This window comes from Lentinus tigrinus (assembly GCF_003813185.1).
Source record: "Lentinus tigrinus ALCF2SS1-7 unplaced genomic scaffold L226scaffold_17, whole genome shotgun sequence".
Lineage (NCBI taxonomy): Eukaryota > Fungi > Basidiomycota > Agaricomycetes > Polyporales > Polyporaceae > Lentinus > Lentinus tigrinus.
In genome coordinates, this window is record NW_027137926.1 from 68,984 (window position 1) to 93,680 (window position 24,697).

The 24,697-nt window shown below is 56.8% G+C and overlaps 11 protein-coding genes across 11 annotated transcripts; 7 read left to right on the top strand and 4 right to left on the bottom strand.

The window, feature by feature from the left end:
- Positions 1-98: 98 nt before the first annotated feature.
- On the bottom strand, positions 99-787 carry L226DRAFT_99818 (uncharacterized protein). Its single transcript, XM_067687418.1, has one exon. The coding sequence runs from the start codon at positions 618-620 to the stop codon at positions 171-173; it is 450 nt and encodes a 149-aa protein (XP_067534022.1). The 5' UTR covers positions 621-787; the 3' UTR covers positions 99-170.
- Positions 543-1,543, bottom strand: L226DRAFT_99739 (uncharacterized protein). The gene has a single exon (XM_067687416.1). It carries the CDS (start codon positions 1,326-1,328, stop codon positions 690-692), a length of 639 nt encoding a protein of 212 aa, XP_067534023.1. The 5' UTR covers positions 1,329-1,543; the 3' UTR covers positions 543-689.
- On the bottom strand, positions 1,481-2,496 carry L226DRAFT_99775 (uncharacterized protein). Its single transcript, XM_067687417.1, has 2 exons — positions 1,949-2,496; positions 1,481-1,767 (listed from the first exon to the last, which is right to left on the bottom strand). The coding sequence occupies exons 1-2, from the start codon at positions 2,364-2,366 to the stop codon at positions 1,634-1,636; spliced, it is 552 nt and encodes a 183-aa protein (XP_067534024.1). The 5' UTR covers positions 2,367-2,496; the 3' UTR covers positions 1,481-1,633.
- On the top strand, positions 2,494-5,224 carry L226DRAFT_465263 (uncharacterized protein; the record flags this gene model as incomplete). Its single annotated transcript, XM_067675906.1, has 9 exons — positions 2,494-2,879; positions 3,138-3,142; positions 3,307-3,500; positions 3,615-3,894; positions 4,119-4,182; positions 4,445-4,537; positions 4,650-4,750; positions 4,887-5,047; positions 5,111-5,224. The coding sequence occupies 9 exons, from the start codon at positions 2,494-2,496 to the stop codon at positions 5,222-5,224; spliced, it is 1,398 nt and encodes a 465-aa protein (XP_067534025.1).
- A 1,498-nt stretch (positions 5,225-6,722) lies between these two features.
- Positions 6,723-8,328, top strand: L226DRAFT_546417 (uncharacterized protein; the record flags this gene model as incomplete). Its single annotated transcript, XM_067682422.1, has 6 exons — positions 6,723-6,835; positions 7,147-7,219; positions 7,276-7,296; positions 7,350-7,500; positions 7,612-8,088; positions 8,150-8,328. 6 exons carry the CDS (start codon positions 6,723-6,725, stop codon positions 8,326-8,328), a joined length of 1,014 nt encoding a protein of 337 aa, XP_067534026.1.
- Positions 8,329-9,020: 692 nt separating this feature from the next.
- L226DRAFT_546418 (uncharacterized protein) lies at positions 9,021-11,086 on the top strand (the record flags this gene model as incomplete). The annotated part of the gene is made up of 10 exons (XM_067682423.1): positions 9,021-9,067; positions 9,128-9,214; positions 9,383-9,410; positions 9,475-9,636; positions 9,699-9,783; positions 9,842-9,929; positions 9,980-10,046; positions 10,098-10,145; positions 10,167-10,567; positions 10,597-11,086. 10 exons carry the CDS (start codon positions 9,021-9,023, stop codon positions 11,084-11,086), a joined length of 1,503 nt encoding a protein of 500 aa, XP_067534027.1.
- A 1,578-nt stretch (positions 11,087-12,664) lies between these two features.
- L226DRAFT_536142 (cytochrome P450) lies at positions 12,665-15,527 on the top strand. The gene is made up of 15 exons (XM_067681049.1): positions 12,665-13,004; positions 13,062-13,162; positions 13,221-13,250; positions 13,313-13,418; positions 13,473-13,570; positions 13,624-13,723; positions 13,781-13,853; positions 13,912-14,141; positions 14,200-14,465; positions 14,540-14,706; positions 14,774-14,875; positions 14,934-14,944; positions 15,007-15,031; positions 15,098-15,109; positions 15,164-15,527. The coding sequence occupies exons 1-15, from the start codon at positions 12,875-12,877 to the stop codon at positions 15,342-15,344; spliced, it is 1,632 nt and encodes a 543-aa protein (XP_067534028.1). The 5' UTR covers positions 12,665-12,874; the 3' UTR covers positions 15,345-15,527.
- A 141-nt stretch (positions 15,528-15,668) lies between these two features.
- On the top strand, positions 15,669-17,479 carry L226DRAFT_488597 (FAD/NAD(P)-binding domain-containing protein). The gene is made up of 2 exons (XM_067677242.1): positions 15,669-16,039; positions 16,097-17,479. The coding sequence occupies exon 2, from the start codon at positions 16,097-16,099 to the stop codon at positions 17,318-17,320; it is 1,224 nt and encodes a 407-aa protein (XP_067534029.1). The 5' UTR covers positions 15,669-16,039; the 3' UTR covers positions 17,321-17,479.
- A 598-nt stretch (positions 17,480-18,077) lies between these two features.
- On the top strand, positions 18,078-19,882 carry L226DRAFT_510215 (uncharacterized protein). Its single transcript, XM_067678250.1, has 7 exons — positions 18,078-18,290; positions 18,351-18,543; positions 18,774-18,997; positions 19,055-19,069; positions 19,119-19,201; positions 19,255-19,331; positions 19,387-19,882. Exons 1-7 carry the CDS (start codon positions 18,085-18,087, stop codon positions 19,807-19,809), a joined length of 1,221 nt encoding a protein of 406 aa, XP_067534030.1. The 5' UTR covers positions 18,078-18,084; the 3' UTR covers positions 19,810-19,882.
- An 80-nt stretch (positions 19,883-19,962) lies between these two features.
- L226DRAFT_553615 (tRNA-intron endonuclease catalytic domain-like protein) lies at positions 19,963-21,162 on the bottom strand (the record flags this gene model as incomplete). The annotated part of the gene is made up of 4 exons (XM_067682938.1): positions 19,963-20,227; positions 20,282-20,830; positions 20,888-21,025; positions 21,084-21,162. 4 exons carry the CDS (start codon positions 21,160-21,162, stop codon positions 20,034-20,036), a joined length of 960 nt encoding a protein of 319 aa, XP_067534031.1. The 3' UTR covers positions 19,963-20,033.
- A 66-nt stretch (positions 21,163-21,228) lies between these two features.
- Positions 21,229-23,885, top strand: L226DRAFT_553616 (uncharacterized protein). Its single transcript, XM_067682939.1, has 3 exons — positions 21,229-21,592; positions 21,652-21,852; positions 21,946-23,885. The coding sequence occupies exons 1-3, from the start codon at positions 21,341-21,343 to the stop codon at positions 23,512-23,514; spliced, it is 2,022 nt and encodes a 673-aa protein (XP_067534032.1). The 5' UTR covers positions 21,229-21,340; the 3' UTR covers positions 23,515-23,885.
- Positions 23,886-24,697: the final 812 nt, after the last annotated feature.

The following is a 24,697-nucleotide window of genomic DNA, read 5'->3' on the forward strand; positions in this document are numbered from 1 at the left end:
GTATGGAAGCGCCGGACAATGATCGAGAGATTAGATAGACGCTTGTTGGAGGAACAACCATCTTATCTCTGGCAAGCCTGAAGGCTCCTGCCGGTTCGAACGGTTGCCACTGCCAGTAATGACTGCGCTCATCTTTATTGACACCCTATCTGTGTACACCAGTGAACGTTCTAGACATATAGACATATAAATGCCGCACGCGATGCAAAGCCAATACACCGGAATGGGGCAAGCCTCGATCTGCATGCCAGCCGCAGGAGGCACGTCGCGCCGTAGTGTCCACAACGACGGGCCAGAGACGAATGACGCAAGCTGAGCTGAAGCTGGTCCAGGCCAGCCGGGCAAGGAAGCAAGGAAGAGGGGACGGGAGACCAAAGAGGGCAGCGCACATCATAGAACTCACAACGAACCCTTCCGTCAACGAAGATCAGAGCTGTGAGCCTGAGTCGGTCGCGACCTCGAGCTCGCATGCGCATGCTTAACGCCGTGTGGGAGGACAAGTTGAAGATGAAGCCGGGGGCAGATAAGCATGCGCGGGGAAGTTGTGCGGGCCTAGAAAACAGGTCGGGCAACGCGTTCGCGGTGTTGCAATTCTGTTCGCAGCGTCGCACATCGCACATCGGCGACGATTCGGAAATCGGGGATGATCATGACGTCGCCCAAGGACCCTCCCGCGAGCAGCTGCCATGCTAGTCCTTTCGCAGCGACGACGCAGAAGTCGACGCGTTCGTTTTCATGTGCATCGAGCAGTTGCCGGTGGACGCTCGCGGGAGAGCGGCCTCCCGCCATTGTGCAACGCTGGTGCAACGTATCTGATCGTCGAGTACTGTCAACAAGGCAACTCCACAGGATGCATACCAAGTGGCAACGCACCCCGTCATCACCACCTTCTCACCGATATCTCCTCCCTGCTTCACGCCAATAGTATGTGAGTTCCGTGGATCGGCCTCTGCGCTAGCGACCTTGGGCGCGATGTGGACTGCTCGGCAGGAGTGCGGGGCGGCCGTCCACGACGTATGGGGTGCCGGTGAGGGAGAGGCAGCATTATCCGAGGGTGTCGTTGACGTTGTCTCGAGACAGGCAACCCCCACGCTTGGTGTGCGCTCGGAACCTCCGGGTCGCAGTGCTGATTGACGGAAGCCCGAGGTCCATGCACGTATGCTGCCAGCGCTCCGTGGTATTTCTGACGTGATATCGCTCGGACAATACGGCTGTAAGGGCAGCAGGCTGGGAGACTCAGACGATGGGTCGACGTGGAGAATCAAAAAGACGGGAGATCGGGAGGTTGGGCCGTATCGTTGGAGGTAAAGGAATGCGATTGCTCCCATGCATGCGGGCACTTGGTCCGTCCGTTTACGACAAACGAGCAAGAAGAGGCCCACATTGAGCCCACATGACCAGGGCGTATCTCGTCGAGCGTCGCTTCGAATTTACCTACAGGCTTCGACGGACGCGAGAACGCTGGTAGCGACTGCGGGGTAAAAGCCGTGAGACAAGCGGCGTCAGACAACGCTCTATTCACCGTGTTATCGACACGTCCAGGACACATCCGCGCTCGGCGTCCATGTCCTCATTACTCAATCCCAAGGCCGGATCCTAGAGCTACTACAGACCAGACGCGGGATCATGACTGTCAAGAAGAGGGCCGTATGTAAGATTGGGCACGTTTCCGGTGAGCGGTGCCCAGCATCTCTGACGTCGATCCGGTTTTGGGCACCAGAGCACGAAGATGGAGGAGAGACACGAGGGAGCGGCTGTCAGCCCACGCTGTCGAGTGCATGAACGTCAAGTTTCCCCGCAATGTGAAGCGTGTTATTGCCGTAAGGAAGAGTCAGGATCGCGCGCGGCTGCAGTGGCAGACCTCTGCGAGGCGTCCGACAGGCGTCCGACTCGGAAAGTTGGTGGGCGTCACAAGGACAATCCGGGGTAGGTACCCTTAGGTACATACCGCTTCTTTGGTAGTCGCGAGATGCGAAGCGGCGTCGGTCCCTCGTTCCGTTTCGTGTGCAGACGTGTGCAGAAAGTGCAGTACTAGTGGCAGGGTTGCTTGGGGACGCACACGGGTTGGGAGGGCGGGGAGAACAACGTGGCAGGAGGAGAGATCTGCGATGGGCGAGACGAAAGGCAGGAGGAGCCCGGGGAGACCCAGAGAGGGATATTGGGAGCATGTGACTGGGCAGTTGGCATCGCCCGATATCCGATCGCAAGGCGTCCGCCGTGGTTTTCCCGGTCCTGCATTTCCGTCCGCTGGGCCCGGGACGCGAGTCTGCGTGCAGGCCACTGCTCTTGTCCATCTCGCCTATTATCCTCCTCTTATTCTTCCCTGTTCCTCCCGACCATAAATACCCCTCCCTCCTCCTTGCCATACTTTATACTCACTCCCCGAGTACTCGCATTCAACTCCTCCTCTCCGCTCTTGCGACCAGACTCTCTGCCCCCGAGCCTCCGCATCCCAACTACCCAACCACCTCGCTCACACTCCCCTCCACCACCATGTCCAACTCCGTGCTCTCCTCCTTCGACCCTCTCGCCACCCATCCCTTCACGAACAACTCGGGCCTCCTCCCCAAGCCTGCACCACCATCCCAGTTCCCCCAGACCGTTTCCACCTCCAAGGCGCACCCGAGTCATCCCACACAAGGTCCCATCATCCTCACCACAACCCCCGTACACGCACCACAGCCCAAGCGGGCTTCAGCCAAGTCCTCCGGCCCCAAGCCCGTCTTCGTCCCCTTCCGTCCAGAGCGCTCTTCACCAGACCTTGAGGACATCCTCCTCAAGAAGAAGTTCGCCGACGCCTTCCAGGGCAAGGCCTCCTGGGGCATCGACCAGGTCCCCCTCGCTCCCGCCGTCCCCTCGGGCAGGCAGGGCAAGGCACAGTGATGTAATCGCCCTCAATACCCATGTGATGTTCTATACCCACTGTGAGTCTTGCTCTCAATTATTCCTCTTTGCCCCCGCTCCGCCTCTCCTCTTCTTGCTCCCCTCTCCGTCATTTGTTCCCGCATGCTAAATTCGACTACCGCAGATCATTCGCTCCCCTTCACGAGACCAGTTACGACGGCGGTGGTGGCGAAGGACTTCTATCATTGACCCGGTCGCATCGGGTCAATAGGTTGATCAAAATGCCGTGGCAGGCATTGTAATACTACAGGCATATATGTGCTTATATCGACGAGGGTAATGGGGTGGGATATGGGGTATTCGTCACACGTATCGCTTTCTACGCATTCCGCATCTGCTCATCTACCGCATTGCAATCATTATCTGGATTATGCTCTCTCTCTCTCTTACCACCGCCACCAGTGTGTGCACGCGACCTCAATATGTCTTCGCCACCGCTTCCACTCCCACCTGCCGCTGTCTATACTTCGTGCTACTGCGAAGAGAACATCTACCTCCTCGCGCAGACATTCGTCCAAGCAGCGAGTGCCCCGGGCCGCGCAAAGCCTTGGGCCTGGGAGATCTACGTCGTATTTGTCTCCAACGGCAGGAAAACGGTCCGCAATTCAGTTCTCGTATAGCTACTCCTTCTTTGTGGCCATTAGCTCAATCAGCACTCCGGCCGGCTGCCCATTGGCCTACGCTAACTGTCCACGTCTCGATGTTTCCAGGTTGCGCTCTGGAGCCAGAAGGTCCACGCAGGGGGTGTCGTCGTCTGGGATTACCACGTCTTTCTGGTCTTGCGACCACTTCCCCGCGATCGACCCCACACAAAGGTACAATTGCAAGACGATCACAAAGCACATGCGCCTGCCCCACCCCCGCAACCCCACCTGAATCTCGCATCTGCGACCTCGCATGGGTCCGCCCACTCTGACCCGAGCCCGGAGGGCGATCAGGCATGGGTTTACGACTTTGATACGACCCTCCCCGTGCCCTGCCCATGGCGAGGTATGGATGCGATCACCGTCTCGCGCATTTAATTCGCTCGCTCACATCCCTCTCGCTTGGCCTTCGACAATGACACATTGCTCTCGATTGATCTGCTCTCGTGCCCCTTGACACATTTCGCGTGTGCACTACCGCGACCACCGCGCGTCCCTCCACCGCTGCTGACATCGGGACCGGTCCGTGTCCGGTTCCCTGCCAATGCCATTGCCACTGCCCGCTCGCAGAGTACGTCGCCGGTACCTTTCCATACGCTTTCGACGATGCCCTGGCCGACCGCATCGACCCGCAGTTCCTGAGGTACGCCCACATCGTCCTCTGACCTGCCCCCGCTCCGCAGCACCCCTGGCCGCCGCTGAGCAGAACCGTGGCCTTCCACCCGGACCTTGATTGGTGGCGGCCAGGAGGCAGCACGGGGGGTAGACTTCGAATGCGCACCCGCAGACTGCTGACCCGCGCACCTTCTCCTATATGTGGCGCCATCTGCATATTTGCACACCGCACCCACCTCTCGCTCGCCCAAACTCAATTGAATCCGATTCTCTGCCTGCAGCCTGTTCAGAGTCATCCCAGCGGGCGTATATCTCGATTGTTTCGCCTCCGACCGGTCGCACATGGTCAGCAGACGTCCCTCTCTCCGTACTAAGTTCCCGGACCTGTGCTGCTGCAACGCTGACTCTGTCCTTCCTATCGCGTTTCGATCCCCCGCCGGACGTGCACCTGCCGCCCCATTTGTGCTAGATCGTCGCCGTGCCCAGTACAGCGGAGACTGAGACCCAGGGTGGGACTGGCTCCGTGAGCGGTCAGAGCAAGCTCGCGGGATCGGACAGCATGGGGACTGTGGGGACGAACAGGCTCAGTATGTACCCTGCTCCAGTCGTTCTCGCTTGCTCCAGGTCTCACCAATTCCACACCGCCTGTCATGTCGCACGTCCGCTGTCCACTCGCCCGCTCCTATACCTGTCCTCGTGCGCCGGACGCTGTTGTCTGCGAAGCAGGCGCCGCGCCAAGCTACTCCAAGCCGCCCCCGCCGTACCCACCGCTCCGTGGCCGCAAGGCGCGAGAGCTGGGAATCGCGCACAACCTGATGGAGTCGTTCGTAGCGATGGGCATCACGCCGGCTTCTGTCGCTGTGGCTCAAGAAGAAGAGGGTCCTGTCCTGCGAGCGGCCGAACCTCAAACTATGGGGCCCCCAGCTGATTCTGGTGGTGCCGAAAAGGCGGCGACGAGGGCTCGGAGCGCGGCTGCAATGCAGTATGGACAGGTGACGGATGTGGGTGGCTTCGTCCGATGGCTCTCTGGGGAATCCGAACTGGACTTGGAGTACTACTAAGGCCGCAGTCGCCCATGTGTGTGTCCGACCCCCGAATTCCGATCCGAGGGTTCGTCGGGTACGATGCCGCCAGTCACTGTCATGCATGAGAAGCCGACGGGTGGGGTGCGCGCTCCGTTGGCGGTACGCTTGCACGACTACATAGTTCCTGGAAGGCTGGAAATATATTGGCCGGAATTCCAAGCTTGGACTGGTGGTTGACGTTTGTGAGGCCCGTTCAATAGAGTCGTTAACACTTCGTGTCCACGCTCGTCCACGTGTCGGTCCGGTCATCCGTGCTTCGTCCCTTCGGAGCCTGGCCTTGGGCCTTGCGGCGCAGACGAAGAAGTAGTGCGAAGTGCGAAGCAACCCCCGAGCGGTCAGTAGCATATAATTGCCGGGGTACCCCACACTGACCGGTCGGAGGGCTTGGGGTACGTATTGACGCGTTGTGCCAAATTACGAGAACGACGCACTAGCCGGTAATGGACCGAGTGGGATCCGCCTCTCAAGCCATGCATCCGAGGGAGGAGCATCTTCTTGGCGCACAGTCCTCTTGCGTTGGGCGAGGAAGTTCCTCCCGCGTGCGCGCATGCGTGCGACGAAGTTTAAAAAGCGACCCTGATACTGCTCTCCAGGCATGATGAAGACACCGTCGATGTTCGCGCTCGGTCTGTCGCTGAAGGTCGTCGGTCCGGTCAAGACGCCGACCCCAGGTGTGCTGTTTGACAAGTGGATTACCTCATGCATCTTAAGCAACGCAGTATCCCTGAGTCGCTGCCTGTGTGGGGCCCCGGAATACACCTTAGCGTGCGGAGTGTTCCGAGAAGACGTCGAATGTTGACGGCGTTGACAATCGAGGAGCAGCTGCGGCGAGGAGTGCCATGTGCCCTTGAGGATGGCACTGGAGGGAGAGAGCCTGCCGTGTCGGACGCTTAGCAGCACGCGACCATGTCTACCAATACGATTATGGGGACTATCCATGAGCTTGCTGCGAAGCGTTCACCTTTACGTTCCACATGGACTGCCCATTCGATAACGGTTGCGCCGCGTAGCCCGTATAGCACTTCACATTCTGTATCCAAATTGGATGAGACCTTTGGCTGAAATTCGTTGAAAATTTGTGGGTAGAGGTCAACCTACGGTGAGTAGAGTGGCTCTCGAAAAGTGGGACACATTGAACATACCTTGTAGCGGTATCTCTACTCTGGAAACACATGTTGGGTCGATTAATCTACGTTCCTTCACTGCTTTCATGCATAAGTTATGCTGGAAACTGGCGTGTTGAGGTTAACGACGTTTAACGTTGCGCGTCGCGACCTGGACGCGATTTTGTGACGGGATCACATGATCGTCACGAGCGGTGACACGCTCTTTGTGGTGTCCCAGCGCCTAAGCTTTTGTCTCCGCTGAACGTCCTCCGCAAGCTCTGCTGCAGCTTTCTCCTGCTCTGCATCTGCTCTCGTCGCCACCTGCGCAATTCGAAGTCGAACGCAGACTCATTCACTAGACTACAAAGATGAACGGACACAGCGGACCCAGCAATGGCGTGGCGACTGCCGGCGCGGGAGACTCCACGAACCACAACGAGCCGTCTACGAGCGCAAACGGCCCTGTAAATGGATATGTGCAGTGAGTATCTATCTGGAAGCGCGGTGCAGATTTTGCTGTTGGGTCGCGAAGAATGGCCGGTTGGTATGGATGTTTTGGCTGGCCGCTAGTCGGTGGCGCGTGAGACTGGGTTGGGACTCGATGGTTCACCAAGCACCACTACCGCAGTTCCAACAGACCCGCCCGTTGGAGGTTGGAATACACGCTATGCGCTCACGCCGGCTCTTCTTCCCAATGTCGTCTTTGTCCATTCTCTCATGCGAACTTGGCGCCTCGCGAGAGAAAGTGTGCTGTGGCAATGATCCTTACCACGAAACTGACATCGCGGTTAGAACACCATCTCTGTACCAAATACATCACGAAGACATAATCACTCATCTATTCCAATCGGGATTTCAAACTGGCGTAAGAGTTCTTGTTGCTTACATGGTTGTGACGTACCGCTCAACTGCTGATTCCAGAACTACGCTGATACATTATTGGTACGCCCTGGTGCGCACTTTCCATATTCTGTCGGACTGATCGGCTGTTGCAGCATGTCCGAGGAACTGTATACCGCCTACACGCTCTCATCCTGTCTCGATCACCATACCTCGCACATCTCATGTCCACATCTCCCCAAACGAGTAATCAGCATATAATATACGTTAACCTGGATCATGAGCCAGAGGTCACCGATGAGGTGTGTCCATTCTTTCAGCATGACCGGAGCATGTTACTGAATAGGTTCTGCAGGGATTCCATCATGGTGTGTATTCTGGTAGACATGCTCGTGCTTCTGCTCACAGGTTTTACAGCGTTGGCATACCTCTACTCTGCTCATTCACTTGCTAATATCCGCCCTGAAAATGCACGAGGCGTGCTCGCTGCGGCTTGCCTCCTCGGTCGTATGGACGATCTCTGCAATTATGCATACGAGATCTGTCGACAATCCATCAGCCTGGACACGCTCCCCATTTGGCTGGAGTTCGTCGAGTCCCTCTCCCCGCCATCGTCCGACGGCTCGTCCACACCGGTCGTGGAGCAGCATCAGCACACACGTACTACGGTCTTCGGACCATACGCGCAACGCCTGCGCGACGACGTATTCAACTTCCTGATAGTGACGCTGCCGAACCTGGTCAACTTCGGTGGCCAGGCTACCCCCACCACGCCGCTCCCCGAAGGGGCGAGCCAACACGCAGATGCAGGCCGCGAGACGCTTCTCCAGGTCTTCGCGCGTGTGCCCTTTGAACTATTCAAGGCAGCAGTCGAGTCACCAACATTTCACTTCGGTAAGTCTGCATCTCTTTTTGCGGTTTGCCAAGACGTGGTCTTCATGCCCTCGACCCACAGCATCAACCCATTCCCGCTTCAAGTTCGCAAAAGACGCCATCGAGATCCGCAAACAGGGCATCGCGCGCGGCCAGGGCGCCGAGGAGACCGTCGTACTCGCGTTCGGCGGCGGCCCGAGCGGCGTGCTCGTCACCCGCAAATTGCGCAGGCGTCAGCTCTGGAAAGTCGGCAACCCCTAGAGGACATGCTTTCCGACAGACTATCTCTTCGTGCCCGTCCTTTGTGTTGTTCCGTCCGTATCGTGTGTCGATAACCCATTCCATTCGCGTCTGCTGCTGTGATCGTACTCTGTGCTCGTTGTGTCTGCACCGCCCTCATCTTGCATCGTCGTCGTATTCGTACTCATACTCCCCCTACCAACCCTGTTGTTGTGTCCATAGGTTACCGGTTACCGGTGAGCGTGCTATATCATTGTGTGTACATGGCGGACCCGTGCGTTGATTCAATCTTATCCTGCGGACCTCAGAACTGCCTTCCCGCAGTGTCAGAAAGTTTGTGCAAATATATCCCCATGTGTCAAGGTGACGCCGTTGTGGATGTGCAGAACTCTCGGAGGCTAAAGGTCAGCCGATTTCGAATTTGAGCTGGATCATCGCAGCATTGCCTCTGTTCCGTAAGCCTCGGAGCTTCTGCTAGGGTCCTGCTCTGCCTCTCCGAGGTGGGCAACTCAGCATCGACTGCGAATTGGTCCTCGTCCCATATACCCGGTGGCGTCCGGAACTAACCCCTTGTTTTGATCTGCAGTAGGTGGACAACGGGCGGGTGGCGGTCCATGTCTTACGACGACCCGCAGCTCGGCCGCTGTCGGGCGCGCCGTTGACCATTAGTATATATGCGAGACGACGTGCTGAATCCGACTAGAAACTCTACAATGACGCTCGAGGGATCCTCGACGCCTTGGGCATACTGGGCAATACGGTGCGTACTTGTCATATAGTAGAGTACTCCTGGTGGTCATACAATTGACGCAACGCACAGGCATTTGTTTAGGAACGCTCTGAGGGTGTTCTACGGCAATATTGTTCTTGAAGGTGTGGAGAATATACCACAGAGGGGTGTGCCATGGTGAGTCAACGCTGTCCGGAAACTTGGCCCTTCAGAAGCTGAAGCTCGGCGTATGGGAGTCTAGCATACTGTGCCCGAACCACAGCAACTCCCTGATGGACTCCTTGTAAGACCAGACTGTTGTTTTACCTCTGACTGCAGCTCACCGTGACGCTCGTCTGGCGTCAGGCTCGTTTGTACCCAGATTCCATCTGAGGTTCGTAGAATGCTACGGAGCCCCACTCCATCAGCCACTTAGTCTCCGCACTTACTTCGTCCAGAGACGAGAGTTCATCCGTCCGGTCGCCAAGTCGACACTGTGGGGCAAGCGTAACTTTGGAAGCTGGCTCGTGGAAAACACGGGCGCCGTGCCGATAAAGCAGCGACGAGACTTCGACAATGCGCCTGTGGACAATACGGAGTCTATGGGGAAGATCATAGAGGTATGCATATCATCGCGCAGCTCTGGATAGGTCTTCCATTAAGCTAACGAAGGTCGGAGTAGGCACTCGAGCTGGGGGACATGATTCTCATGTTCCCCGAGGGTGTAAGCAGATATCATCCGTCCATGTCTCCTCTCAAGGCAGGAGGTATGTGCATGGTTTCTGAGCTTTCCGAAAATGCGCGGCGGTAACCTTGGTCCTGCAGTTGCGCGGATTGTCTCGGACGTTCTTTCGCGAAATCGAGACAACCCAGAATTTGATGTTACTGTAGCGACCTGTTCGATCACGTATACGTACGTGCTGTACCGATCATATGACTTACAGCTGCTGAGTTGCCTGGCAGACACCGTGAACACTTCCGATCGGATGTCTTGGTGACGTTCCACCCGCCTATGGTTTTTAATCCGAAGGTATGTCATGCGATGATGCAATCTATTCGAAGGCTCACATCTATATACTAGACGAACCCAGACCTCCTTTCTCCCATAACAGAAGACTCCGTTCGCGCTGTGACTGAACGGATGCGACAGTCTATCAGCTCCGGGACCTGGGACGCGCCCTCATGGAAGGTACTACGAGCAGCTAAGCTGGCAGCAAATATATACGCTCCATTGGGAGCCAGGATGAGCCTTGGAAATTATGTGCGGCTAGTCAAGCTATTCGTGGAAACATTCAAACCTCTCCATGCGGAGAACGAGGAAGAGATGGCGACCCTTGAGTTGGAGGAGGATTTGAACGTAAGCCATGCAGTATTTGGGCGAGCGAACATGCTTGACTATTCGCATTCGCAGGAATACCAAGACCAGCTCTCACGGCTTGGGCTCACCGACTCCTCGGTCCGTGCCTTCTCCAGTCGTATCACTGTCGTTCGCCTTCTACTGCATCTTGTTTGGGGCGCTACACTTGGTGTGTTGTCCCTTCCGGGTCTCCTGTTTTGGCTTCCGCCTTCCTCCTCTCCAGGCGCAGACTACAGCGACACCTTCGCAGAGGCCCCGCTTCGGACACATGGGACGAAATCGCAGAGATCAAGGTCTCCTCGGGTGTGGTGGCCAGCATACCCGTTTGGATATTTGCTTCCTTGGTTGGCCTTCTCTATTCGTCTTATGCCCCGATAGCAGTCACGATCGTCATGTGGATGTCCTTGCGGTGGATGGAAGATGCTGTCGCGTCCCTTCGCAGTGCTGCGGTACTAAGAAGACTGCTTCTCACGTCGGAATCGGTGCTTGGGGGGCTAGGGTCTACGAGGGAGGATATCCGCTGTCGCATCTTGGCAATAGCGACCCGTAAGCTGGCATTGCCGGATGATCCGGAGACGAATCTCGCTGATAGTGGCATGGATGGGTTGGCGGACATTTCGCGATACTTCTCAGTACTTAGACGGAGGAAGAGGGATTGGAATGAGGTACTCAGGCTCCATAACAAGACAGAATATCCTGCGGAGGACTCTTAGCTAACCGGCAGTGCTTAGGTAGTGCAATGTTATTGGGATCAACGCTTCATAGTGTATTGAGTACATCAACTAGACTAAATGAGCTGCTATCGTGGTTGTACGCAACTCAAGGTACGAGGTAAAGAGTTGAACTGAATCATAACCGATTAGTAACCTGTTGAAACAAAGTGAGTCGAAGTTCGCATACCCTAACCCGGCACTAGTATCCACTGAGGAAAAAAGGAGAGAAACTAGAGACGAGGTGGGAGCCGAGTACGTACGGTGTTGCTCTCAAATGCCGTCCATGATAAGGCGAAGATCGACCTTCCATCTTCCCATTGCCATCAACGTTGATGATTGAGACTATGAAGGTTCTGACCTCGCCTGAGCGTCCGGCATTCATCACGCTTCCGACTGCGGTCAGGGACATAACGCGTCAGCACATGTCAAGTTGACAAGTTGGCATGCGACTGGCGAGTCGAGACGACAAGCTCTGGGGACCGAGTTGAGGCTGATCGTAGCTTTCATGTTGTATGCAGAAGTTTCGATGATGCCCAGTGCGAGCTTGTCTAGTATTTAATTTGCAGACAAAAAGAATGGCACATACTTACAGTAAGTATACACAGAGGAACCTGAGCTCTCCCAACAGAAAGTGATCTTGACAGCTGCAGAAACTGTTGTTTGGCAGAACGAAGAGGAATTGGAGAAACGTGGACCGACTCTGAGGGCGTTACATTGGTACTTATAAGTTGGCCTCAAAATTCACACGCTCTCCGTCGAATATAGTAACTTAGCCGCCTATGGCAGCGCCACTAGCCTCAAGCCTGACTCCAACCACAAACGCGACGTCCGAGCCTGAGGCTGACTTGTTTGGGTATGCTTGCCTAAGACCTCAGTTGGTTAACGAAGTTATTTCAACGCCCCGGCGACATCAGATGGAAAATCGCTCATCAAAACTTGGTTCCCATGACAGTCTGGCAGCCGTGGCACGAGGTGAGTAATGCGTGGCTATCATATCGGAGCGATGTTTGACTGGACTGACTTCAAGTTCGGGTCATAATGACACTGAATGTTGAGCGCAAGTGCTGTCGCTAGTGTTGATGCTCTCGACTATACCATGGATGGTGGTCAGTCAGGTCCTACCTGCACATAACCTGGCAGCATCCGAGCAGTCAGCGAACATCCGACAAGTCAATGTCAATGTCAGTCTGCTTGAGTATAACGGACTCGATCGTTCCTCTCGGCGCTTCAGCAACCTTCGTTGCGACCGGTATCAAGTCCTTGCTATCCCCAATCGGTCAATATTCCAAAGCGCTATATAGGCAATTCAACGGCCCAAGAACCACATACGCGTGCATTGACGATGCGCGTATGACCATCTGCGGTTTGTATGTACGGCATACACCTTGGTGTATCGGGCGGCCGGGCGGCCAAGCACATTCCCGGAAGCTTCGAAAACCAGAACGCAGCAGCGCGATTCTCAAGCACCGGACCGTGTCCGCTCGCGAAGCTCGCGACAATACGATGGGTGTCCAAGGTGTCATCCTCTATTGCGCGAACATGTCGCTCGTTTGTCAGAAGGTGGGGCTTCGCAGGTATCACTCATTGGCCGACAACGGCCTTCCCCCGCGCTTTGCTCGCATCAATTCTCACAGACGTGTACGTCGCATAATAGATGCTTGGGTCAACTTGGGCTTTGTTCCCGCATCCCGCCCGAGGGGTCATATTGCAGCACGTCATGCCCTGGAGTGTCTAACTATAACAGACGCAACATTCGTGGTGCATTCCACCATCCCATCCTCTCGCAAGATGGCTTATCAAGTTTCTCCTGTCGCTTTCCTTGCCCTCGCCGCTCTCGTCTTCGTAGTCGTCGTTCGAGCCTCACGTCGCAAGAGTCTTCACTTCCTCCGTGGCCCTGACGCACCGTCGAGGTTGCTCGGTACGTCTCTCTGGGCATTTGTTACCACAATAGCGGGTTTCTGACACGCATTGACAGGGAACGAGCACCAGTTGTTCCACCAGTCGGAAACGGGCTACCTCGACTTCAAGTGGATGCGAGAATACGGTTCCACTTGGCGCATTCGCACGTTTTTCGGGGTACGTCGCTCTACTATCTACCCTGCTATTACATGTCACTGACTGTAGTATATCCCAGGCTGAGCAGATCATGACGGCGGACCCGAAGGTATGTGCTTGTTCATGGTAGTACAGCGCTGCCTCTAACATACTGATATCATGTACCATCAGGCATTGCAACATATCCTGCAGAAGTCGAGCTACAACTACCCCAAACGGATCGACATGAATACTCTCACTTTCCTGCAGCTTGGCCCTGGCATCCTGTGGGCGGAGGGTACGCACATATCCAGTGGTACAGTCTTACGTATGCTGACATCAGTCACGGCAGGGTCGATGCACCAACGTCACCGGAAGGTCATGAACCCCGCGTTCAGTGCTCAGCAACTTCGGACCTTCATCCCGCTTTTCCAGCGTACTGCTGCGAAGGTAGGTGACACCTTCGCAACTATTATCTCGTCCTTTCTCACGTCGTCGCATAGGTAATTGAGCAGTGGAAGGCCCAGATCTCGGAGAAGTCAGACGGCGTTGTGTTGGTCAACAAATCGCTCGCTCGCGGCGCTCTTGACATCGTCGGCCAAGGTACCGTATACGTCCAGCTTATACGTCTCTCAGTTTTTGAAGCTCTCTGTGTGACAGCGGCATTCGACTACAACTTCGGGGCGCTTGACGATATGGAGAACCCGCTCGCAAAGGAGTACAGCACGATGATGTAAGCCTGCTCCCGCATTCGACCACGTTTGAAAGAGTATCTCATACTTCTCGCATAGCCACGATTTACAGCTCTATCCGACGCCGTTCACGATGCTGTATCGCAACCTCTGGCGGTACATGCCCCAATCCGTCCGCAACTTGATCAAGTACACCCCCATGCATGCCTATCGGCGGATGCGGAACCTGAACGAGATGTTTAAAGGCATCGGGCGGCCGCTGTACCACTCCAACACTGCGGATGGGATCGCGTCTCGCGAAGGGAAGCGCGACGTCATGAGCGTATTGAGTGAGCGTCATCCGACTCATGCTTTGCTTTCGTACGCTCACCCAGGTTTGTACGCTAGTGAAAGCGAACAACTCCGAGAACGCGGGCGTCCGGCTCGGGGAGGAGGAGGTCCTTGCCCAGATGCACCACCTCACCGCTGCTGGCCAGGAGACCACCTCGAGCACGCTCAGCTGGATGCTCTACGAGCTGTCGAAGCACCCCGACTACCAGGTTCGCATTCGCGAAGAGATCCGGGCGGTCCGCGCATTGGTCGTCGAGCGTGGGGACGTTGAGTTTACGCCCGAAGATCTGGATAGCATGAAGTACACCCTCGCTGCGATCAAGGTGCGTGAGCCGTCCGCTGCTATCGCAGAGCTGGCTTCTGGGACTGACAGAGAGATGCTGTTACTCTTGAGCAGGAGACTCTCCGCTTCCACCCCATCGCCTATCATATGTGGCGCTACGCTGGGAAGGACGACGTGATCCCACTTTCTGACCCTGTCACTGCTGCTGACGGGACCGTGATCACCGATATTCCTGTCTCCGCAGGCCAGCCCATCATCATCTCGATCTGCGGTTATAACAGGTGAGTTCTCGTACTTGCTCGCTGGGGGAGAGGAGCAGTAACAGGTACTGCTGTACGGTTATTATAGGTTGCCCCATGTCTGGGGAGACGACGCAGACCAGTGGAACCCGGAGAGGTTCTTCCGGCTCGACTCGGAGAAGCAGGTCAAAGTGGGGGTGTATGCGAACTTGTGAGCGTCGCCGTATGGTCTTTTCTATCGATGAAAAAACTAACTACATGACCTCCAGAATGTCTTTCTGTGAGTTACCGACGTCACGTCCTGGCACGAGTTGACATACGTGCTGACATTGGGCTCTTCAGCTGCGGGGGTACGCGCTTGCATTGGGTAAGTACTATTTTTTTGCTGAACAGTCATGGGGAAGGAGTACTGATTGCACACGCGGTGGCACAGATGGCGCTTCGCGTGAGTGCTCGGCACACGACCTTTTGTCATTTATGCTTAACCACAACGTCCCAGCCTTTACCAGCTTCAAGCGGTCGCCGCGGAACTGCTTGAAACCTTCGACTTCTCGCTGCCGGATGACACTCCTTACATCAAGAGAGCCCCTGCTGGTGTCATGGTTCCCATCGTCGAGGGCAAAGAAGAGCTGGGTCCCGCCATGCCGCTTCGCGTGTCTCTGGCACCGGTGAGGGTTTAAGTCGGAGGCTCGCCGTGACTGGTTTTGGCGTTATAATATTGGAGAATATGTGTATCGGGGTGAGCAGTACGCAGTAGATGCCCGGCATTTAAGGATCTTCAGCACGTTCAGTGTTCACGTCGTAATACACAGATATATTCAGAACAGTGCCTGAAAGTGGAGTATGGTCGGTTAGAACGTGGTGCTAATGACGTCGTCGGTTCGACCCCGGCGTTGGCCATTCCAATGAGTCGAACTCTCTTCTGGCAAAGCAGGCGACCAAATCACAGCGTTTCTCCTACTCCTACTCCTACTTCTACTCCTGCGTCAGCCCGCTCAACTTCACTAAAGACTTGTAGCCTCCTTTTCCCGGAAGTGTGTACTTCCAACCGATGTTCCAGCCAGGTCTCTCTGGTGAGTTTGTTACTTTTGTATCACCTCGTTGACACGTGTCTCGCGAGCATGCGCGATTGCCGCCTGGCGTCGTCACCCTCTCGGCATTCCGCCGTGTCGTATCTTCAAGACCCAGATCAGCCAGTACTATTGATAGAAGTGTCGTAGCATATCTGCAGTGATGCATGGAGGATCGGCGGATAGAATGATGAACACGCCCGGCATGTGGAGCATGAGTAGGGTGTCAGCCTCTCCTATAAATTCGAGGAAAGGAACCCGACAGGTTCATTGTCACCCTCACTAATAGTGCTATCACTTGGACAGTGAGTCTACTTCTCTCATCTTCCATTTCCGAGTAGCATAAAACAGGACGTTTATAGATGGATTCCAACAGCAACGTCGCCCCTAGGATCGCCATCATAGGTGGTGGGCTTGGTGGGCTCACTCTCCTTTTGACTCTATCCCGACGGGGCGTTCCCGCCACTCTGTACGAGCGCGATGCCAACTTCTCTTCGCGCGCACACCTCGGAGGTACGCTCGACCTCGGATGGAAGACCGGCCAGCGTGCTCTTCGCGAGAACGGGCTTCGGGACGAGTTCACGAAGAATTCGCGTCCCGAGGGGGAAGAGCTGCGCATCTACGACGCCTCTGGCGAGCTGCACATGCACATGGGTCTCGACCAGGAGGGCGGTCCGGGGCCTCAGAAGCCCGAGGACATTCGTCCTGAGATCGACCGCACCGTCCTCCGCAGGATCCTCCTCGAAGCCTGCCCCATCGACTCCATCAAGTGGGACCACAGCCTTATGTCCGTTGCCTCTCTCGGAAACGGCCAGCATGAACTGACGTTCGCGAACGGCGTCAAGACCGTCTGCGACTTCCTCGTCGGCGCCGACGGGGCAAACTCTCGTATCCGTCCCCTCCTTTCTCCCGCCACTCCCATTTACTCGGGCGTGAATGGTGTCGAGATCTCCCTCGCACCCTCTGTCGCGTCCTCTCCAGAAGTCCGGGATGCAGTCGAGGCCGTCGGCCAGGGCATGATGTTCGCGATGCAAGACGCGAAGATGTTGGGCAGCCAGGTCAACGGCGACGGCCGCATCCGCACTTACGTCTATCACAGGGTCCCTGCCGAATGGACTATCCCGTCTGAACCGTCCGAGGTGCGCAAGGTGCTCCTCAAGGAGTTCGAGGGGTGGGAGCCGTGGATGCGCAAGCTCATCGAGTACTGCGACGATGCGGCGATCTATCAGCGCGCGCTGTACATGCTCCCAGCTGGCCATAAGTGGGAGCACGTCCCCGGGGTCACGCTCATCGGCGACGCTGCGCACCTCATGACGCCCTTCTCTGGGGCAGGGGCTAACCTCGCCATGCTCGACGCCCTCGAGCTTGGACTTGCGCTTGCGATGCTCTCCGCCGAGGGGAAGCTGGACGACCGTGAGGCGCTTGCGGTCACCGTGAAGGCGTTCGAGGAGACGATGTGCGCAATGGCGGGGCGCGTTGCGGAGATCAGCAGGGTCAACTTGCAGGAGTGCGTCCATCCGAACGCACCGCAGTCTGCTATCGAGAGGTTCAAGGCCCTTGGTCAGGGCGGTGAGCGCGAAGGATGAGGGTTACAGTGTGCATATAGGCAACAGATCAGTCCCAAGGCGCGTCGTTTGGGTTGAAGAAGGGTACTTGTTAGTGATCGGCTTGACAGGTATCACTTACACATGGGGGATAGTTTGTAAGGTTACGAGTATGGCACGTCTTGGAAATATCTCAGCTTCGAATGATCTCGAGGGAGCCTCAGGCTATAGTCACCCCAAGGTCTTCATCCGGCTGGTATCAGTACTCTCAGACGAGCAGCGAGACCGATTGTTCAAACCGGGAACATACCTCTGTTGCCAAGACAGCAGCTAGCCTCTGTTCCGTAAAGTACGTCGAATCGTTCGTGATTTGAACATGAAGTAAGAAGCATGAACGTGGCTTGAAGGCTCAGAAAGGGGACGAGAGAGTACATTCACGTCGTGGTCGTAGTAATGGTGGTCCGCAACCAACATTCACTACCAGTAGTCGCGTATTCGGGGCACTGCCGCGGCGACATGCGGTCGCCGTAGGACCAGGGTAAATACTGTGTTCCATGGCGGTTGCAGACTCGGATGGATACTGCCGTGTCAACATCCAAACTAAGGGAGAACGGGTCGGAGGGATCGTACATCATGCATCATGGTGCCAAATGCCTCTCCCTCTGTGTCCCACTACTAGCGAGGCCTTCGGATGGTTATGATAAACGACAAGACCTTCCGTAACCGGATGAGCGACAAAGGCCGACGGGCGCTCCGATGCTGGAACACGTTGCCGTCCCGTCCGCGACCCCGCGTCCCACACCACCATGTCCAGGCCACCCAGGCAGCTGCGGCCGCAGTACGCGTCGACATCCTCCTCGGAGTTCATCCAGGCTCCTCAGTATACCTCCTCAAGATCTTCATACCCAACATTTCTTTCTCTCCAAGAAACTGCCTGGCTGCAGCTGTCGTGTGCGGGGCGCGGCCTGCTCGATGCCTTTCGGTGGGACACTGTCGCGAGACTTGTTGCAAGGTATGTGATGCCTACTGTGGAAGCACGAGTCACCCTTCTCATGGTCTCATCCACATACAGCGACTCCGAGGTCCGTTCGAATGTGTTCAAGTCCCTGATCCTGAACGCGGTATCGCTGGTGTCCATCTATTTCTTTGATTGGCTGCTGCTTCCACTGGCGCAAAGTCAACAGAAGTGGTTTCATCGAAATCTCGGATGGTTCTACCAAGTTCTTTGGCTGTTGCCTGTCGTTGGAGTGTCCTTCTATCTCAACGTGAGTATCCTGTTACATGTACCTAGCCCTCTCCCGGGGTTTGGGACCAGCCCGACCTCAGCAATATGATGCTTCTATTGAATCCACATCCTCGACGGATATCACTCGATGTGTGTCCAATGAGATGATCTCTTCCCTATCACTGAACCACGAACAAAGGGACAGGCCCTGCTCCCTGATGTTCATCTCGATGGCCCGTTCACTTGCTCATGCACTTGCGATCACCGTAGAGCTCATGGTGCACACTCCTAGCCAAACGCACCTTCACTCTGCAACATGGCACCCGAGCGGCCGCACAACCGCCATCCACCTATAGCGGCATGTTGAACGCGCTCGCCACTTCCGCGTACCGTGCCGTGATGGTGTTCACGTCCGTGATTGTCTCCTTTGCGCTTGCATATATACCATACGTTGGACCGCCCGTTGGGTTCGCCTTCTTGTGCTGGGTTGATGCGTGAGTTTGCGCCTCTATACCGGCGTCATAGCATGCTGCTAACGGAGGAATATTCAGTTATTACTGCTTCGAGTGAGTACGCGTCAATGTCTCTTCCAACATTGCGACTGAATATACGTAGGTTCATCTGGATAGCTCGAGGTCTCTCGTTAGCCCGACGGGTACGGCATCTCGAGGAACGATGGGCATACTACTTCGCGTTTGGTATGTCGGCTACCAGACGCTCCCATCATAGCACACGCTGACAAGGCTGCTAGGACTACCATCCGCGGCACTTTGCATGTGGGGTAGTAGTCTAGCCAACGCTGCCTTGTTTGCCCTCTTCTTCCCTGCGGTAAGTCTTAGCGAGTAGATCGCGATAATGCGCTCCTAACATACGTCCTGTCCAGTACATCATCATGGCAATGTACGCCCGTCCTGTCCCGCTTGACCCCTACAACCCAACTCCCTCTATGAAGGGCGCAGTGGGTGCAAACGACGACACCATCCGCTACCCCTCGCCGCTCGTGCCCATTCGCATCCCAGTGTTTGCCCCCGTAATCTGGCTGAACGACTGGATCGTGCGGATCCTGAGCGTCGGCACTGGTGGTAGTACGAGTTCTAGCTACGGCGGAGGCGGAGGTCGGCGTGCGGGGGCTGGGACAGGACACCAGAGAGTCCCCAGCGACAGCGTAGAGAGCATTGAGGAGGGCGAGGCGGTAGAGATGGATACCATGAGCGTGAGGAGCGCGCTCAGTGACCCCGTGAGGGCCAGGATTCGCGGTGTTGGACCATCTGGGAGCGCAGGGAGGTTAGGGAGGAAGTTCGATTGAGTAGTTGAGGGGTCGTGTGTGGGTTGTGATTTCGTGCTTTGTTTGTGAATGGAGCAACAAGTTTCACCTCGTCGTATCCACATCGCTTGCATCGCGACCGAAACCCCGTGGCCTTGATCTTGCTTCGCAGGCTGCCGGATCGCGCACAGAGGTAGTGTCCACCTGGTAGTTACAATATTCCGCGGTTGATATAGATCAACCTCAGGGTACAAGCACGACAACAACTAGCCAAAGCCAGCCCATTCAACCGAAAAGTATGTCACCGCTTGTGTTTTCTCATCCCACTCGCAGAACAGATGCGACTTCTTCGTAGCTGTCCCCAGCCGCCCATGAGCAACAATCTCCATCGGCCTTAACGGTGCGTTAGGCGACTCGATAACCGACGCAACGAAATGCGAGTGGTACCGCAGCGGGTCGCCTGCAGTGGGTGTGAGCAAACGGCCCGATCGAATGTTAGCACAGTAGGACGTACCAGGATACACCAAAAAGTCGCCACCAAACTTGATACCGCCGCCCATATAGTTGCCTTTCTCCCACAGGTCCTGAAAGACGCGGCACTTCGCATACTCGAACGGAGTGGTGGGATACGTCCAGACGCCCGCTTGTCGCGCGGACTCCAACGTTGAGTACACAGCATCATCCGGAGCGTACCACTGGAGCTCCGACGAGCTCGCAGGGATAGTCACGGTGAACGGGTGCACGACAGCCTTGCTCGGCGTCTCTGGCCGTTCCTCAAGGACAGGTGCTGCGGACAAGGGAGCTAGCACCTCCTCGTCAACCGGAAGGCCCTCCGCGAGAGCCTTCGCCCGAGCTGCAGCGGCCCTCTTCTCCTCGCGCTCCTTACGTTTCCGGATCGCTTCCTCCGAATGAGTGAACTTTGTCGCCTTCTCGGACGCCTTATCAGCCTCTGCAGCTACGATTTGCGCCCTGACGGACGCTTCTCGCTCTTCGTTCCAGTCCGCGAGAGCTTGGGCGGACGGGGCACGGTGTGCACGCGGGTCATCGATCAGCACGGCCAGTTCTGGAGGCTAGTGAGCGGGCGCGCGTTCTGAAGTTGAAGTTGAGAGTTTAGACATACGCTTCTCCAGCAGCAACACGACCTCTTCTGGCAGCAACACATGCGGTACTCCGAGGAACACATTTTGCTGCGAGAGGTGCGGCAGAGTTCCGGTCAAAACGCCGCAGACATGGTGTTTCGCGCGTAACGTCGCGATATCTATCCTTCTCTCAGCCGATCAGCATCATGTTCAAGCATAGAAATTCTCCAAGCTCACCTTCTACATCCCAGACGTACGCTTTCTGGTTAGAAACGCGTAGCCGAATTTTGTGGTCGCGGTCAGAGTCAGAAGCCATCTTGTCTTTAAGCGCCGAAAAGACCTCTCCTAAGCGTCAGCGCGATTTGGAGCGCGCGCGTCGGCTTGCTTGTCGTCCACCACCACCACCTGGTCAACCACCCTCAGCACCTCGGTCGACTACACTAGGCTCGTCTTCCTCGCACGCTCTCTGCTAGGGCCTCTTGGAGCCTCGTGGGATGAGTGGGAGATGCGAAGAATGCGGCGCAAGCACAGTCTGGGACCAAGACATCGGGTCTGCTATCTGCTTACAATGCGGGACGCTCGCCGACCCGACGCAGAGCGTGCTCACCACGCATCTCGAGCAGTACGACACCTCTGGCCATGACCGTTCGCAGTGGAGCAACATACCTGGTGCGAGCACCCTGCGGGGCAGGAACGGGCGGGTGCTCGCTGGTCAGGAGAAGGAGGCGCGAGATCGTAGGAATACGGTACGTATATTTCTTCTACTTTGGCTGGTCAAGTCGTGCGGGCTGACGTGCGCGCTCAGATATCGATGCACGAGTTCATACGTACGCTCACGACACGCCTCGGAAACCCCGGAGCTACAACGCGCGCACAAGGCATTTTCGACCAGGCCATGCGCGTCGGGCAGTACCGCTGGGGCCGCAAGGCGAAGCTGACTGCCGGGGCGGCATTAGCCATCTCACTTCGCGAATCACACAAGAGCGACTCCATCCGTGACATTGCAGTGAGTATCTCATCCTTCACCTCGCCATTATCTAGTTGTCTCAGCTGTTGCAGGGTGCATGAGCATGTGTTGACGTGCCGCTGTGTCTCACAGTACCTACTCGACGAGACCCCCGTCGCGGTCTCGCGCGCGTTCACCAAAGTGGTGCAGCTTCTGCAACTAGGGCTCTCCGTTGCTGACCCGGCGATGCACATCCCGACGCTACAAACGCACCTCGTCTCGTTGCTGCAGGGAGCGGGAACGGCTCTTCCCGCGCAGCTGAGCAAGGTACTCTCCCCGCTCGTCCCGCGACTTCCAAGCATATCTAGGACCGCGATCTCCCTGTCCACGCTGATCGCGCGGACTGACATGTTCAACCACCTGCCAACCCCACCCACCGCTTGTGCGCTCTTCATGCTCGCCCTAGAAGCAGAGCTCACCAGGTCCCTGCCCAACGCCGCCGCCTTCGCCCAGGCTCTCGGCGCGCGCCTCGGGGCAGGGAAAGCCGTCGTGATGCAGCGGTACAAGCAGACTTACGACCTTGTGGAAGAATGGATCCGGGACGTCCCCTGGCTGGAGGCGCACCAGCGCAAGAAGGCGAAGGGCAGGGAAGGTGAGGGCCGCTCCAAGGTCGCCAAGCGAGTCGTCGTCGCGCGCGGGCTGAAGGATGTAGTGCAGTTCCAAGAGGAGATATGGAGGAAGCGGATGGAGAATGGCGGCGGCCGTCCGGTCGTGCAGCTGGACACGGACGCAGACGCAGACGAGAAGGATGACAGCGGGGACGAGTGGGGCGGGAGCGAAGCAAGCGGTGACAAGAGCAAGAGCAATCGGCTATCCAGTGCTCCGTCCACTGCGAGTTGCGAGTCCGCACCCCCTCGGAAGAAAGCCAAGACATCCCATCCAAGGTCTATCGTCGATGCATCGCAGTTCTTGCTCGATCCTCTTTCTGCGAGCATGCCGGCTGTCGCTCCCTCGTCTTCTTCCCCGACGACGACGACAACAACAACGAGCGGCTCTGGGCCGCCCGACTTGCTCACGCATCTGCTGACTGCAGACGCGTCTTCCCTGCCTCACATGTTCGTGCACGCTCCGACCCGCCTGCAGCTGCTCGCGAACGAGCGCGGGGGGACGGACGAGCAGCACATTGCCGACGACGAGCTCTTCGCTGCGGACGAGCTCGACGGCCTGATGCGCTCCCCCGAGGAAGCAGAAGCCGTGCGGATCGCCATGGGATGGTCCGCCGAGCCTGAGGATCGGGACGCGGCCGGGAGCGTCCCTGACAACGAGGAGGCGGGGACGACTCGGAATGGGAAGAAGCGCAAGAGGAGCCGGAAAGAGGACGGCGAGCCTGCCCAGGAGAAGGCGCGTGGGTCGAAGAAGATCAACATGGACGCCTTGGCGAGGCTGCTCGACCCGGATGCGGACCTCGACGCCGAGGATTTTGGAGAGCAGCTTGGCGGCATGGACGACTATTACGCTCTCATGGAAGGCGGAGGAGAGAAGTTCGAGGAGGACGAGGAGGCGGGCTCCCGGTCGACTAGCGTCGTACACGAACACGACCTCGGCCGGACGCCGAACATGCAATACGGAACAAGTCTGGGCGAGGAAGAGGTCGTGGAAGAGTGGCGGCCGTTGTCGCCGGGAGGTGGCGGTGAATTCGCAGAGGATTGGTACGACTTTTAGGATTTGGTTTCGGAGGACAACGATATCTAGACATGTTCCTTTACATTTACTTGTACATCCATTGGCATACCCTAATCCGTATTGTATATTCGATCGTAGGCTCAACGTGGACGTGCATCTCCGGAACTCTGCTGCGTCACTACGCCGGGGACCTGGACGTGTTCATTCCCGCTTGTTGCTATCGCTACCACTTCCTGGTGCGGACCGAGACTGCGCGAGAAACGTTCGAATTTTCATCCGTGGCCTTCACCTCACCTGGCCATGGCCGAGCTCTACGAAACGCATGGAACGACGGGCTACGTCATCGGCAGGCACGCCATGCGCGCGTGCTGGATTTGCGGACGACCCTGCAGGATCAGCCTGCAGGAAAGGTGCAGGCAGCGAGCCTAGCTGCGACTGGATCTGAGGCTATCTGAGGCCGAAGACCAGGACCAGAATCTGTGATGGGCCGTGGTCGGCAGCGCAGAACACAACGCAAACACGTTACAGTGTGACACGACGCGACGCGCTGATTAGCCCACTACCCGAGACGCGCTGTGACGTCACGCGTACGGTCACGGTCATAACGCGTCTCCCCACGACGCACTGCGGCCGATGCAGCAGCCTGAGTGGGCAGGAGAAGGATTTGGAATTCGCCCGCACGTCTATCTCGAGGCTGATGAGCACGTTCGCACGGGGAGCAGAGGGAAGACGCCATGTGCCGCGCTATCCTGCCTCGCTTGAGTGAATTACGACACGGAGCTTGAGAAGATGCGCATGTCGCTGCGTTCGAAGATGGTTCGAAGCCGTGCTGGGGTGGGTCTGATGACCGGCCGGGTTACGACGAGGGTAGAGAAGACCAGGCGCGGGAGGGCAAGGACTGGGGTTGGGGATACGGCAGCGGCCGCCCGATTGTGGCATCTGTCTGGCGGTGTTTGGAGCGAGGAGAGGTGCGGCCGCACGGCAGAGACATCGAAGAAGTTCGAGAGGGCGGCTGGCGGCTGCTTCTGAGCAATGTCGGGCGGAGAAGGTCAGGCGGAGACAAGCCAGGCCTGCGCGCTCCCAGTCGCGAGTTTGTTGAAAGTGCAAAGAGCTGGGGTGTTCCTGGAAGGACGTTCGACGGGGAAGGCGAGGAACGGTGTTAGATCGCAGGGGTTCCCATGTTGTGGTAGCCGAGAGGTGCGGCGAGAGAATAAGCTGGTCG